The 14,281-nt window shown below is 41.4% G+C and overlaps 1 protein-coding gene across 5 annotated transcripts in view; it reads left to right on the top strand.

The window, feature by feature from the left end:
- TBC1D32 (TBC1 domain family member 32) overlaps window positions 1-14,281 on the top strand; it is a 182,806-nt gene that overhangs the window by 93,349 nt on the left and 75,176 nt on the right. For all 5 annotated transcript variants that reach the window (XM_061623722.1, XM_061623723.1, XM_061623720.1 and 2 more), the window contains exons 21-23: window positions 1,220-1,338; window positions 5,199-5,315; window positions 10,248-10,336. In XM_061623722.1, coding sequence (XP_061479706.1) covers window positions 1,220-1,338; window positions 5,199-5,315; window positions 10,248-10,336 — 325 coding nt within the window. The remainder of the gene's footprint in view (window positions 1-1,219; window positions 1,339-5,198; window positions 5,316-10,247; window positions 10,337-14,281) is intronic.

The following is a 14,281-nucleotide window of genomic DNA, read 5'->3' as shown; positions in this document are numbered from 1 at the left end:
CTTTACTGCGGCAACTGGAGGGGCTGTTCGCATCTGGTCTATCGTGGTCTTCATGGCTTGATTATCTGTTTTCAACGCCTTGACGGCTGCTAGCAGGGCTTGGACATCCATCTGCAATTCAGCTACCTTAGTCCTCAAGAGTTTCATTTCTTCCGTCTCGGAAGTGGGGTTCGTTCCCCCCCCGCTCCCTTTGACATCTTGTCCCAGTCAAGTGAAGAGAGCGTTGAGGGTGATTGAGGTGGTTCTGTCAAGCTGTCAGGCCCAGGATGAGACTCAGGAACCAGACCAGGGGTTGTAAGTAATTCAGTTTTTATTAGAGTAATGTCCAAACAAAGACTGCGTCTTCTCATGAAGCAGTACAGAAATACAGGTCCTGCGGCATTGAGAGAAAGTTGACAGAGCAAGGAGCTGCTTCCCGCTTGTTCTTTAAGAAGGGGCCAAACGGGCGCGCAACCTTTCGCTCCTCCTTAACTGCCCCTCAGGTACTACCCGCCTTCCCCCCCTTCTCTCTTGTCTTTTCAGATGTCTTCGTGTGCGCGGCGAAGGGGGAAGCATCAGCCCCTCCTCTTCTGAAGTTTCCGATTCCAGTATGGGGGATGGGGGGGGCTGATGGTAAACTGCGCGGCTTTTCTGCCTTGGGCAGCCCTCCCTCTTCTCCATCCTGTTCTGAGCCTCGGAGAAGGGGAGGCGTGGGAATGTCCAGGGACGATTCTGAAACTCCAAAGCTCTCAGGCTCTCTGTTGCTAAGCAACCCTATCTCTGGCATTTCCTCTGCTTCGTCTTCGCTCCACTCGGGCGAAGTTGCTCCCCCTCCTCCCTGCCATCCGTCTGAATCCCCTTCTTCCAACCCCCTGGGACCCCAACTCTGCCTCCCAACAGGTACTTAGTCTCTGAGAAGAAAGTTCATGTGGAACTGTAAGCACAGCCACCAGGTGGCATGAGGACATGACTGCACCAATTGTTCCCACAAGATTGTGAAATACATACTGTGGTGGTGGGGACAATTGGTAGAGTTAATCCCTTAAGAGACCATGTTAGAAATTGTGCATTTTATGAAGGAGGGATCGCTGCATTGATCAAAGGTTACAGTAGGGTTATCAGCTTCATGCTAAATTATTGAAGGTGTCCTAAGTGTGGTTTCTTTTGTCTAGTGCCTTTTGCTAGGGCCTCTGCTATAAAATATGCTGAAGTTCATGTGAATAAAATATTCTCTTCATAGGATTTATAAAAGCACTTGTTACTGAATTATGGAGTGTTCTAGAATGTGGAAGAGATGATGTCCGAGTAACTCATCCCAGATCAACACCAGTTGATCCCATTGACCGGAGCTGTCAAAAGGTGGTTTAACCTTTCTTTTGCATAATAATATGTGAATATAGTGTTGAAATGAATAATAACATTTTCACTGGGATATTCTTGCCTGCCATTGTTATGAATGGACCTTGAACTTCCTCATGAGCATAGCTCACTAGAAATGCAAATTCCCCTATTGTGAGTGCAGCAGGATCTTTTGCTGGAGCTGCCCACATGTCACCCCAAAAGTGTGCATAGATTTGCCCTTAGCCCAATGGCACACACAGAGGAGAAAGTAAAAATAAAGAGTGGTTTTATTAAGAGAAGAAACAAGGAAAAATATTGCAGTGTACAATTACAGTTAATATGTAAACAAACAGCTGGTATAGCACAGTGGGGAGGACAGCCTGGCTGGGAGTCCAGAGTATGTGAGTTCAAATCCCCGCTCGTGTCTCCTGAGTGTCAAGGGCCAGCTAAAGATCACCCCCACAGGGAGTGGCTCAGGGGTTACGTGCCCTGCCACCTGTGCAGCTGTGGGCAAGCTGCATAGTCCCAAGGAGCCCAGTTGCCCCCCAGCTGGCAGTTGTGGACAAGGAAGGGGCCGGCTTGTGCAGCTGTGGCAAGCTGAGCAGGCCCTAGCCAGCTGCGGAGGACTAGCCTCAGAGGGAGGCAATGGTAAACCCCCTCTGGATACCGCTTACCATGAACACCCTATTCATAGGGTAGCCATAAGTCGGGATCGACTTGAAGGCAGTCCAATATGTAAACAGCGTCTGTTACTCATTCATGCATTTTGTAGTGTTAGATACTAAAGCAAAGAGATTAAACTTATGCACACTTTCACATGAAGCACATAGAAAGAAAAGAAAGAAACCCAGAAGTTGTGTATACTTTTCCTGGAGAATTGCTAGGAGTCTAAAGGTGAGAGAGAGACTTTCGTATCTAGCCCGATGAGCCAAAGCTCCGCCCTTGTGTAACCAGCGCTAGATTTCAAAGATCTCACCCAAATCCTTAGCTCTGAAGTTCTGTAAATTGTCCCAAAGATGCTGGAGAGTGTTGGTAAGAAAAGCAGCTGTTGGAACCCTCCAGAAGAGGAACTGCTGACCCCTTCAAACCCCTCATGTTTTTTACCTTTTTCTAACTAAACTGCCCCCAATGTAAACTGAATGTAAATGTGACCAGGAAGATGTGGCCGTGACAGATTAGAACAATGAAAGAGTTTAGGACAGTCTTTCCCAACTAGTGGGCCACCAGATGTTGTTGGACCACAACTCCCATCAGCCTCAGCCAGCATTGCCAATGGTCAGGAAAGATGGGAATTGTGATCCAATAACATCTGGTGGCCCACTAGTTGGGAAAGGCTGGTTTAGGAGTACTGGTGAAGGAGTCTTTTTTTCCCCAGAATCCATTCCCTGATAAGTTCCCAGATAATAGCTGTGATCTCCCTGCTGTAAATTCCTGATGTTTCAGTCAGTCAGTCAGTCAGTCAGTCAAACTTTATTGCCTAGCTGTAGCAATTACAATTTAAAAAACAACAGAAACAGTCTGCATTAGCACAGCATTAAAACAACTTTAAAACAGGAACCATATGTCCCTTAGCCATATACAGTGGATGTAGTACACGAATAAATAACCATAATCCCCATAAGATTTGTTTAGTACTTCTGAGACAAACTTTGCCCGTAACTTTTGTGCTGCAAGGGCAAAGAGGGCCACCCTGTGTGTAACAGAGTAGTCCTGGTCTGATAAAAGATAAATGATATTATCTTGCGGTGAGCTCGACCATACCAGCAAGGTATCAAGAAATTTGGTTCTGGGATGAGAGTATAGAGGGCACTCTAGCAGATAGTGAAATAGATCTTCAATCACGTTTGCACCACAAATACACACACGTTGATCCCAGGTAATCTGGCTATATCGGCCTGATAAGACCTCAGACAGCATTGATGTTTCAGATAATCATTATCCTGTCTTGTAAAGGTTAAGATTATCATAATCCTTATGCAAGCTGTTTCTTTGTTTGAAAGGAGCACCTGATTCTTACTGGATAACATTCCCCAAATTTTCATAGGAGTCAGGAAATCCATACCCTCAGGCTTTCAAGATACGTAGCTACTCAGAGATCACAGAGAGGCTATTTCCCAGAAATCTTTGCTGTTGCAGGTTTTCCAAACTCTGGTTCACTGAGGTGAATAAAGATTAAAAATCCCCAATATTTTGTTCCTCATTACACCCATTTGTAATTTAGATACAGGCATACCCCGCTTTAACATACGCAATGGGACCGGAGCGTGTATGTAAAGTGAAAATGTACTTAAAGTGAAGCAATTATCTATGCATGTACTGCACTGCAATCGCCACTAGATGGCAGCGGCATCATGCCATTAAGTGTCCATAATTGCGAAGCACGTGTATGTTAAGCGGGGTATGGTGGCGTATGGAGCATGTACGTTATAGCGAGGCGACGTTAAGTGAAGCGACGTTAAGCGGGGTATGCCTGTATTATGGTATAGTTGAGTATTAGGAAAACAGTGAAAGAATAGCATAAGATTACCCTACCATGCTGCAACTTGCTTTTTATTATAGGGCTTATTCTTGATAGACTGCACCCTTATTGTCAGTTGTGACCCCATAAATCAAATGAAAATGTTAATAAATTAGTTTAGCATTTAATATTTTCAAAGCTTAGCAGCTTAAAGCACAGAAGCAAAATCGGTTCTAGAAGAATTGCTTATAATTGCATCAGGATGTTTTCAACTTCAGTGAATATGTTTTGATCAATCAGTTTATTTTTCCGGCCAGAGGCCATAATACAGAATGTAATTACAAACATCTACAAATAAAGACAGTTATCCAGAATAAAACAATACCCATATAAAACTCACAATCCACATTTTTTGCAAATAATCACTGTCTTAGCACAGTTTCATGTTCTCTAGTAGAATTTAAACGAGTGTATTTGAAAAGTAAAAATAAGTGGCTGTTCCTACTTTATAATGAAGTTATTGTTGCTTTGTGAAGCATCCCGTTCTTTCTGCATTTTATTATAAAAATGTTTTTCTCTCTATGTGACACAGCAATAACTCTCATCACTTATTTTTTTTGCAAACTTATATGTTGGGCATAGGAATGTATGATTTTTTAAAAAAAATACATTCTTCAGGCTGAGAGAGAGAAACTAGTATGCATATAGCTTAGCCCATTTTTTTCTGCGAGCAGGCTATTCTTTGAATGCCTGTCCTAAAGCAGATGGGCATCATGCTTGCTACACTAGTCTCATTGGCAAATCAAGGCTGTTGTATCAAGGCTGCTGTATGCTAGCTAAATTTTCAGCATAGTGCCATGGTGTAAAGGAGCTCTGCTGGGAGGTGGTGGCTTTTAGTTATACTTGCATTTTAGTTATACTTGCATATTTTAGTTATACTATACTCAGGTCTGCCCGCCAGATGTAAAGTGCAGGTGTAGTCCGGGCTTCACTGATATAGAGTAGAACTAAAGGTAGCAGAACTTGGGTTTGTGGCAGCTTTGGATGTCATCTGCTTCCTCGCACCCAGCCTTCCACCTTGCTCAGTTTGCCATCCTCACATCTCTGACCCTATAATACTAGCTGGTATTGCATTGACTTGTAGTCTGTGTTCATTACTTTCTGCCTTGTTACCCATGGTAGACACCCTGCAGATGTCTTTAATCACCTTTAACTAGCCCTGCTCTGCCTGAAATACATACTTACTTTTCCATTCTGTGTAACTCTAAAGCTTACATACCCACACTAACAGGAGTTGGTCCAATAAAAGGTCACTCCGTGTATATATTTGTGAAAACCAAAGTAATGACTTTTGCAATAGGCTTTAAATGAAATTCCAATAGTCTTTTTTTTTTTACTATGTCACCGTTTCCTGCTTTAGTCTTTTCTAGCTCTGATAAACTTGTTATCCTACCCTGCTGTTTATGAACTGATAGGCGATCAAGAGATACCTAATAAACCAGAATATTCTCTTCGTGAAGTTCCTACAGATATTATAGTAAGTAGCTTTTCTCTTAATCCTTTTAAAAAAGCTCTACTGAATGATTGTGCTATGATTGAAACAAACTTTTAAAAATGGATTTAATATATTATTACTGTTTTAATTATATATTTTGCATTTTACTTTTCGTTTCTTTTCTCCACCAACACAATATTTTCGAATGGTGGGTGATTTACTAATTGTTTAAATTGTTGGTTTGGTTTTCTACTATTGCTGAAGATTTTGAATACATTTTCAACACATACAATATTTTTTCTTTTATAAAATATAAAATTGGAATACGTGTATGTTTCTTACAAACATTTCCCAACATAAAACCAATGTCGCCTCATAATAATTGATTCTGAGTTTTGGTGTTTTAAAATAAAATATATAGAATGAAATTACCGTATACCATTTGTAATTCAGTAACATGAGAGCAGGAGAGCCAGTATTGTGTAGTGGTTAGAGTGATTAAGGTGTTGGAATATGACCTGGGAAAATTCCCACACAGCCATGAAGCTCACTGGGTGACCTTGGGCCAGTCACTGCCTCTCATCCTCAGAGGGAGGCAATGGTAAACCCCCTCTGAATACCCCTTACCATGAAAACCCTATTCATAGGGTCGCCATAAGTTGGAATCGACTTGAAGGCCGTCCATCTCCATTTTTCACTATGAGAGCATTGATCAGAGATCTGATTACTTTTGCAAGGCACTGTACGTGAGATGGGCTGCACGGGCAACCAGATGTTTGTTTTCCAAGGTGTCCTTGTGTTTCCATCGCTGCAGATGATTTTGGTGTAAAATCATCTTCTTGGACTTGTTCATTCTCTTCTTTTTTTGTTTTTATCTTCCGTGGTATTAGCTGTGCCCCCCAATTTTGTATCATCTGCAAATTTGATAAGGATGCTCTGTACCTCCTCATCCAAGTCATTAATAAAAATGTTGAAGAACACTGGGCCCAGGACCAAGCCCTGTGGTACCCCACTCGTTACTTCCCCCCAGTTTGAGAAGAAACCATTGATAAGCACTCTTTGAGTACGATTCTGGAGCCAACTGTGGATCCACCTGATTGTTGTTCCATCCAACCCACATTTAGCTAGTTTGCTAATCAGAATATCATGGGGCACTTTGTCAAATGCTTTGCTGAAGTCGAGATATATTATGTCCACAGCATTACCCACAGTCTACAAGGGATGTTACCCAAACAAAAAACGAAATAAAATTAGTTTGGCAGGATTTGTTCTTCATAAATCCATGTTGGCTCCTAGAAATCACTGCGTTGTTTTCAAGGTGCTTACAGATTGACTGCTTTATAATCTGCTCCAGAGTTTTCCCAGGGATTGATGTTAGGCTGACTGGTATGTAGTTCCCCGGTTCCTTCTTTTTGCCCTTTTTGAAGATAGGGACAGCATTAGCTCTCCTCCAGTCATCTGGGACTTCACCAGTCCTCCATGATTTCACAAAGGTAATAGACAGTGGTTCTGAGAGTTCTTCAGCCTGTTCCTTCAATTCTCTAGGATGCAGTTTATTGGGCCTTGCTGATTTGAACTCATTCAAAGTGATTAAGTATTCCTTGACCATTTGTCTATCAATCTCAAGCTCCAATCCTGCCTCTTCTACGTCAATCTGTAAACACCTTGAAAACAATGCATTGATTACTAGAAGCCAACATGGATTTGTCAAGAACAAATCCTGCCAGACTAACCTTATCTCACTTTTTAATCTGGCAGCGTCCCTTGTAGATCATGGAATGTTGTGGACATAATATATCTTGACTTCAGCAAAGCTTTTGACAAAGGGTCCCACAATATTCTGATTAGCAAGCTAGCTAAATGTGGGCTGGATGGAACAAATATCAGGTAGATCCACAGTTGGCTACAGAATTGTACTCAGAGTGCTTATCAGTGTTCCATCTCAAACTGGGGAGAGGTAACAAGTGGGATAGCACAGGCCTCAGTCCTGGGTCCAGTGCTTTTCAACATTCTTATTAATGACTTGGATAAGCAGGCACAGGGAATGCTTATTGTACTTACAGATGACACAAAACTGTGTAGGATAAGTAATACCTTGGAAGACGGAAACAAAAGTCAAATGGATCTTGATAGCCTGGAGCATTGGGCTGAAATTTAACAGGGAAAAGTGCAAAGTTCTACATCTAGGAAAAAGAGACCAAATGCACAGTCATAAGATGGGGATATTTGGCTTAGTAGTACTACAAGCGAGAAGGATCTTGGAATATTTGTTGATCACAAGCCGAATATGAGCCAATTGTGCAATGTGACTACAAAAAAGGCGAATGCTATTTTAGGCTGCATTCACAGAAGTATAGTTTCCACATGATTATTTTATTTATTATTTATTTATTACATTTATTCCCCGCCTTTCTTTTCATGATAGAAACCCAAGGCAGCTTTCATATGGGTCTGACACGGTCTCACATCCAGGCACTGACCAGGCCTGACCATTCTTACCTTCAGCAGGGTGCTGGCCTCATGTGCCTTTAAACCATAGCCTGGGACTCGGGAATTGCATGAACAACTTGGGAATTGCATGAAGTACTAGTTTCCCTCTATATGGCACTGGTTAGGCCTCATCTTGAGTACTGCATCCAGTTCTGAACACCACACTTTAGGAAGAATGCAGATGAACAAGTTCGGAGGGAGGGCAACAAGGATGATCAGGGAACTGGAAACAAAGCCCTATGAGGAGAGACTGAAAAAACTGGGCATGTTTAGCCTTGAGACTGAAGACTAAGGGAAGATATGATAGCACTCTTGAAGTACAGATATCTTCTTGATTGTTCCAGAGTGAAGGACACAGAATAATGGGCTCAAGTTACAGGAGCCAGATTTTGACTGAATACTAGGAAAAACCTCCTAACAATTAGAGCAGTATGACAATGGAATCAACTCAATAAATAAACAAACTCAATCAATCAATTACCAAGGGAGGTAGTGGGCTCTAACACTGGAGGCATTCAAGAAGCAGCTGGACAGCCATCTGTTGTGTGTGCTTTGATTTGGATTCCTACATTGAGCAGGGGGTTGAGCTCGATGGCCTTATAGGCCCCTTCAACTCCACTATTCTGTGATTCTGTGTCTTTTGCCTCAAATAGCAAAATGTCTTTGGTTAATCCTGCAGTCAGGCAAATCATGCCTGATTTGACTATGGTGATGCATGCCTTAGTTACATCCCGTTTAGACTACTGTAACGCACTCTACGTGGGGCTGCCTTTGAAAACTGTTCGGAAACTTAAACTGGTACAAAGAGCTGCAGCCAGAGTGTTAACAGGGGCTGGTTACAGGGATCATACAACTCCCTTGTTACAACAGCTCCACTGGCTGCCAGTTTGTTTCCGGTCACAATTCAAAGTGCTGGTTTTGACCTTTAAAGCCCTATACGGCCCAGGTCCAGGCTATTTGTCAGACCGTATCTCTCTGTATGAGCCTGCCCGGGCCCTGAGATCTTCAGGAGAGGCCCTTCTCTCAGTCCCAACACCCTCACAAGTGCGATTGGTGGGGACGCGAGATAGGGCCTTCTCAGTGGCTGCTCCTAGGTTCTGGAACTCCCTTCCTAGGGAGGCACGAATGGCCCCCTCCTTGCCATCCTTCCGTCGGCAAGTAAAGACTTTTTTATTCCGACAGGCTTTTGGGATAGGAGGTGTTTAGGATTAGGCTTTACAAGGCTTGTTTTATTGTTTTATATTTTTATTTGTATTATTTTAAATTGTTTTTAGATTTTTAAGTGCCTTTTAACGTTTTAAGGTTGTGCATTGTTTAATTGTATTTTAAATTGTATGTTTTTCTATGTTTTTAACTACATGTAGTTTTATTTGTAAGCCGCCCTGAGTTCCAGTTTGGAAAAAGGGCGGGGTAAAAATAAAGTTTCATTCATTCATTCATTCATTCATTCATTCATTCAACCGCAGTATGCCTGTTATTCAGGGGAAGAGTTGTAGCTCAGTGGTATGGCATCTTCATTGTATACACAAGGAGTAGGTTCAATGCCTGGTGTCTCCAGGTAGGGCTGAGAGAGACTCCTGACTGAAACCTGGCAAGCTGCCGCCAGTCAGTGTGAACAGTAATGAGCTACATGGACCAATGGATTGACTTGATATAAGGCAGCTTCCTATGTTCACATGGCAAAGCACACTAGGTGCTAGCAATGAGGATGAGAAATGGAACTGTTTTGGGGTAGAGTAAGCACAAAAAGTAGTCTCAAATTCCCTTTGGCTACTGACATTTATTCTCTGAACTCATCTATGAGGATTTAAGAAAGTGATCCTTGAGGGCTGGAAACCTTGCTTTTGGCTGCAAGTCAGACAACAGTTGGGCAAGAGTGGGGTTTTCTTCTTTTTTTGCTGCTTGTAGACAGAATTGGTTGTTAGCTATTTGAGGTGTCAAAGTACTTGGATGTGAGCTCTAATCAAAACATAGTTTTACTATGTTGGCAAATCTCCATTCTTTGTAGATTCTTTGTGTTCTCACATTAGCAAGGCTGTATAAATTCTCTTGTTTAAGAAATCCAATTAGGAACAGGCTTCCTTTATAGGAACTTTATTCTGTAGTTATTCATAATGTTTTCCCTAGATGTACACATAGTTTTCAAAATAAATGCACTGGGTATTGAATACATGCAAAGTATCTGATAATGACTGTTTTTATTATTCTGTTTGCCTAGTATTTAGATTTATGTCAGAGAAGCAGACTGAAATGAAATGGGGAAAATACTGTTTTTTTTAACCACAAGGAGAGTTTACTGAATTGCTTATTGCAAGTTTAAGAGCTATTTGTGAGGAACTGTAATAATGAAATCATGTCTTTAATATACATTCTGGTCATGTGTTCATATGCTTTTAAAACCTGTATTAATGAGAATTGCTGAGTAATGATGTGTACTGAAAGTGTTGATCACAAATTAATAAAATTGGTGTTTTTAAATGTCAGGACATCGTTGACAGGCTTATAATTGTGAACACGGAAGCTAAAATTCATTCATTATTCAATTACGAGCAGTCACATATCTTTGGTCTGAGGTAAGATGCTCTATTTTCTAATTCACTTATATACAATAATTGCCTTGCTCATCTGCTAGTTTCTTCTGGTCATCAAAGCTGACTTGGTGAAATTCTTATGAATCCTGCCAAAGTGGCAATGGGGATAGAGGTATCTGCAAGTGAAATATACTGTATAGGCTGAGTGCCGTATGACACTGAATGGCAATAAGCATTCAGGTAGAATCACATGCCTGTAAGGCCATCAAATCCAACCGCCTGTTCAATGTTGTTGTTGTTATGTGCCTTCGATTACGACTTATGGCAACCCTATGAATCAGCGACCTCCAAGAGCATCTGTCGAACCACCCTGTTCAGATCTTGTAAGTTCAGGTCTGTGGCTTCCTTTATGCAATCAATTCATCTCTTGTTTGGTCTTCCTCTTTTTCTACTCCCTTCTGTTTTTCCCAGCATTATTGTCTTTTCTAGTGAATTTTGTCTTCTCATTATGTGTCCAAAGTATGATAACCTCAGTTTCATTGTTTTAGCTTCTAGTGACAGTTCTGGTTTAATTTGTTCTAACACCCAATTTGTCTTTTTCGCAGTCCATGGTATGCACAATGCTCTCCTCCAGCACCACATTTCTAATGTGTTGATTTTTCTCTTATCCACTTTTTTCACTGTCCAACTTTCACATCCATACATAGAGATTGGGAATACCATGGTCTGAATGATCCTGACTTTGGTGTTTAGTCTTTGCATTTGAGGACCTTTTCTAGTTCTCTCATAGCTGCCCTCCCCAGCCCTAGCCTTCTTCTGATTTCTTGACTATTGTCTCCATTTTGGTTAATGACTGTATTCATAATCCTTTACAAGTTCAATGTCCTCACTGTCAACTTTAAAGTTACATAAATCTGTTGTCATTACTTTAGTCTTCTTGACGTTCAGCTGCAGTCCTGCTTTTGTGCTTTCCTCTTTAACTTTCATCAGCATTTGTTTCAATTCATTACTGGTTTCTGCTAGTAGTATGGTATCATCTGCATATCTTAAATTATTGATATTTCTCCAATTTTCACACCTCCATCTTGGTCCAATCCTGCTTTCTGTATTATATGTTCTGCGTACAGATTAAACAAATAGGGTGATAAAATATACCCCTGTCTCACACTCTTTTCTATTGGGAACCAATTGGTTTCTCCATATTCTGTCCTTACAGTAGCCTCTTGTCCAGAGTATAGGTTGCGCATCAGGACCATCAGATGCTGTGGCACCCCCATTTCTTTTAAAGCATTCCATAGTTTTTCATGATCTACACAGTCAAAGGCTTTGCTGTAATCTATAAAGCACAGGGTGATTTTCTTCTGAAATTCCATGGTCTGTTCCATTATGCAGCGTATGTTTGCGATATGATCTCTGGTGCCTCTTCCCTTTTTAAATCCAGCTTGGACATCTTGCATTTCTTGCTCCATATATGGTAAGAGCCTTTGTTGTAGAATCTTGAGCATTACTTTACTTGCGTGGGATATTAAGGCAATAGGGCTTTGTTTCCAGTCCCCTAATCATCCTTGTTGCCCTCCTCTGCACCCTTCTTAAAGTGCAGTGCCCAGAACTGGATGCAGTATTCAAGATGAGGCCCAAGCAGTGCCGAAGAAAGGGGAACTAATATTTCATGTGATTTGGAAACTATACTTCTGTTAATGCAACTTAAAATAGCATTTGCCTTTTTTGCAGCCACATCGCACTGTTGGCTCATTCAGCTTGTGATCAACAATTATCCCAAGATCCTTCTCACATGTAGTATTGCTGAGCCAAGCATCCCCCATCTTATCACTGTGCATTTAGTTTCTTTTTCCTAGGCGTAGAGCCTTGCACTTTTCCCTGTTAAATTTCATTCTGTTGTTTTCAGCCCAATACTCCAGCCTATCAAGTTCCCTTTTGATTTTGTTTCTGTCTTCCAGGGTATTTAGCTATCCCTCCCAATCTTGTATTATCTGCAAGCACGATAAGGATTCCCTGCACCTTCTCATCCAAGTAATTAATAAAATTTTTGAAGAGCACTGGGCCTAGGACTAAGCCCTGCGGTATGCTGCTCGTTACCTCTCCTTAGTTTGAGAAGGAACCCTTGATAAGCACTCTTTGAGTACAATTCTGTAACCATTTGTGGATCCACCTGATTGTTGTTCCATTCAGCCCATATTTAGCTAGCTTGCTAATCATTTATCACATTTATCAGAATAAAATTTTGTCTCAAATAGGAAATGTATGTTGCCATAATTAATTAGAGAGTATTTACAGTACAGTTTTCTTTTTAGCAACTGGATATTTTTTCATTTTTTTTAGATTAATACCAGTGAAAGAATCTGATTCTTGATGGTCTTAATCTCACTGGTCCACAGCTGGTACATTGGAATGAATGTTGCAAAAGGTTGATATCCCTCAAGTATGGTGAATAGCAAGCTCCTTTCTGCGTTTTCTCAAACAATTCTCAGAAAATGCCCTTCCTTATCTCCAGGGGGAAACTTTCCCTGCTTGCTTCCCCTTCTCCAAAACTTGCCATTTGTGGTGGGGAGAGCTTGCAGCAGTAGAGATGTCATCTGTTGGGTCTGGATGCTAGGAAGTCTGAGAAATGAAGTTCCCAGTCGATCCTGGCTCAAAGGACAGCAGTTTCCAAGGCTCCCTGGCAGCAGTTAATTTACACTCAGGAAAATGCTTTCCCTTAAAGAAACTAACACAGCAAGTTCTCAAGAAAATATGCTAAAGTAATTGTCATTAGGTTATGTGCATGGCCTTATTTCTGAACATATAATGATAAGCCTCAGGAAAGTTTAGATTTTTATTTGTACCTGAAGTGCCTCAAGGTTTTCCATTAGCACATAAGGAATTTAAATTGGATTCTCTGCTTTGAAAATACTTTATCTGGGTTAAAGCCTTTATTCTCTTCTAGTTATTATAGTCCCTGACAACTCTAGTTTTTAATTCAGTTCTTTTACTTCATTTCCTATATTAGATGTTTTGTAGATCGTCTTCATAGTCTTGCTCTCTCAGTAGAGAGTACTGCACAGGGAAGCAGCCCTCTGTGATGATGATGATGATGATATCCCACCCTTTCTCACAAAAAGAAACCAATCATCGTTTCAGATCCAGAAAAGTAGAGATCAGGTCCACAAATGACATCCAGTTCCTCTTAGATTTTGGAGGACTGAAGTCCACGCTACTTGTGATTATTAATAATGTCATTTGCACTTGAAGGCAGGATTTTTCTTATGGGGCCACTGATCCAGACTGGGGCCCTGGCATGATAGAAAAGGGAGCTTAATGCTTTGCCTCCAGCTGTGGCCCCAATCTGGTCTGCATGTCCTATCCCTTGTATTTGGTTGAGGAAAAGAGTGAGAGTTCAAATCATGATCAGGGCTACAGCAATGGAGAGGAGGTGCATGTACAAGGGCCTGAAGTCCCCCTTCCACTCACACCAGGATCCCAATCCAGATCACAGCCTCTATGCTGGTAATTTCTGCAAGAAGAAACACTGCATTCAAGGTCAAATGATGTGATTAGCGTTGTTTGCAGCCTGAACCTGAGTGAGAGAATGTAGTGGACACTCTTGCCACAGGCTGAGGTAAAATGTGGGATATTTTCAGAGCAATATATCTCTGCTCATTTCAGAGTGCGGGACTAGGTATAGATGTCTCTGTCCTCCAATGATCCCTGGTGGCTCTTGCTTATGGAATATTACATCTCTGCATCAACCACCCATCCTAGGATGGCAGGGATCTCTGGCTAGTGCAGAGTTTCGCCAAAGCAAAGAGAGTATAACCACATGATCATGATCATTACCATCCTAAGAATTGTAATCTGAGTATATACCCAGCTAACATATTTTCCATAGGAGGTGGGCCATCACCGTGGGAAATAGTTCCACCTATCGTGCGAAGGCAAGAATGTTTTTGAAGTCAAGACTAGGGACGTCATGCCCCTCCCACTCTCCAG

The sequence above is a fragment of the Rhineura floridana genome, chromosome 4, assembly GCF_030035675.1.
Source record: "Rhineura floridana isolate rRhiFlo1 chromosome 4, rRhiFlo1.hap2, whole genome shotgun sequence".
Classification (NCBI taxonomy): domain Eukaryota; kingdom Metazoa; phylum Chordata; class Lepidosauria; order Squamata; family Rhineuridae; genus Rhineura; species Rhineura floridana.
This window is presented reverse-complemented; position numbering and strand designations above follow the sequence as displayed.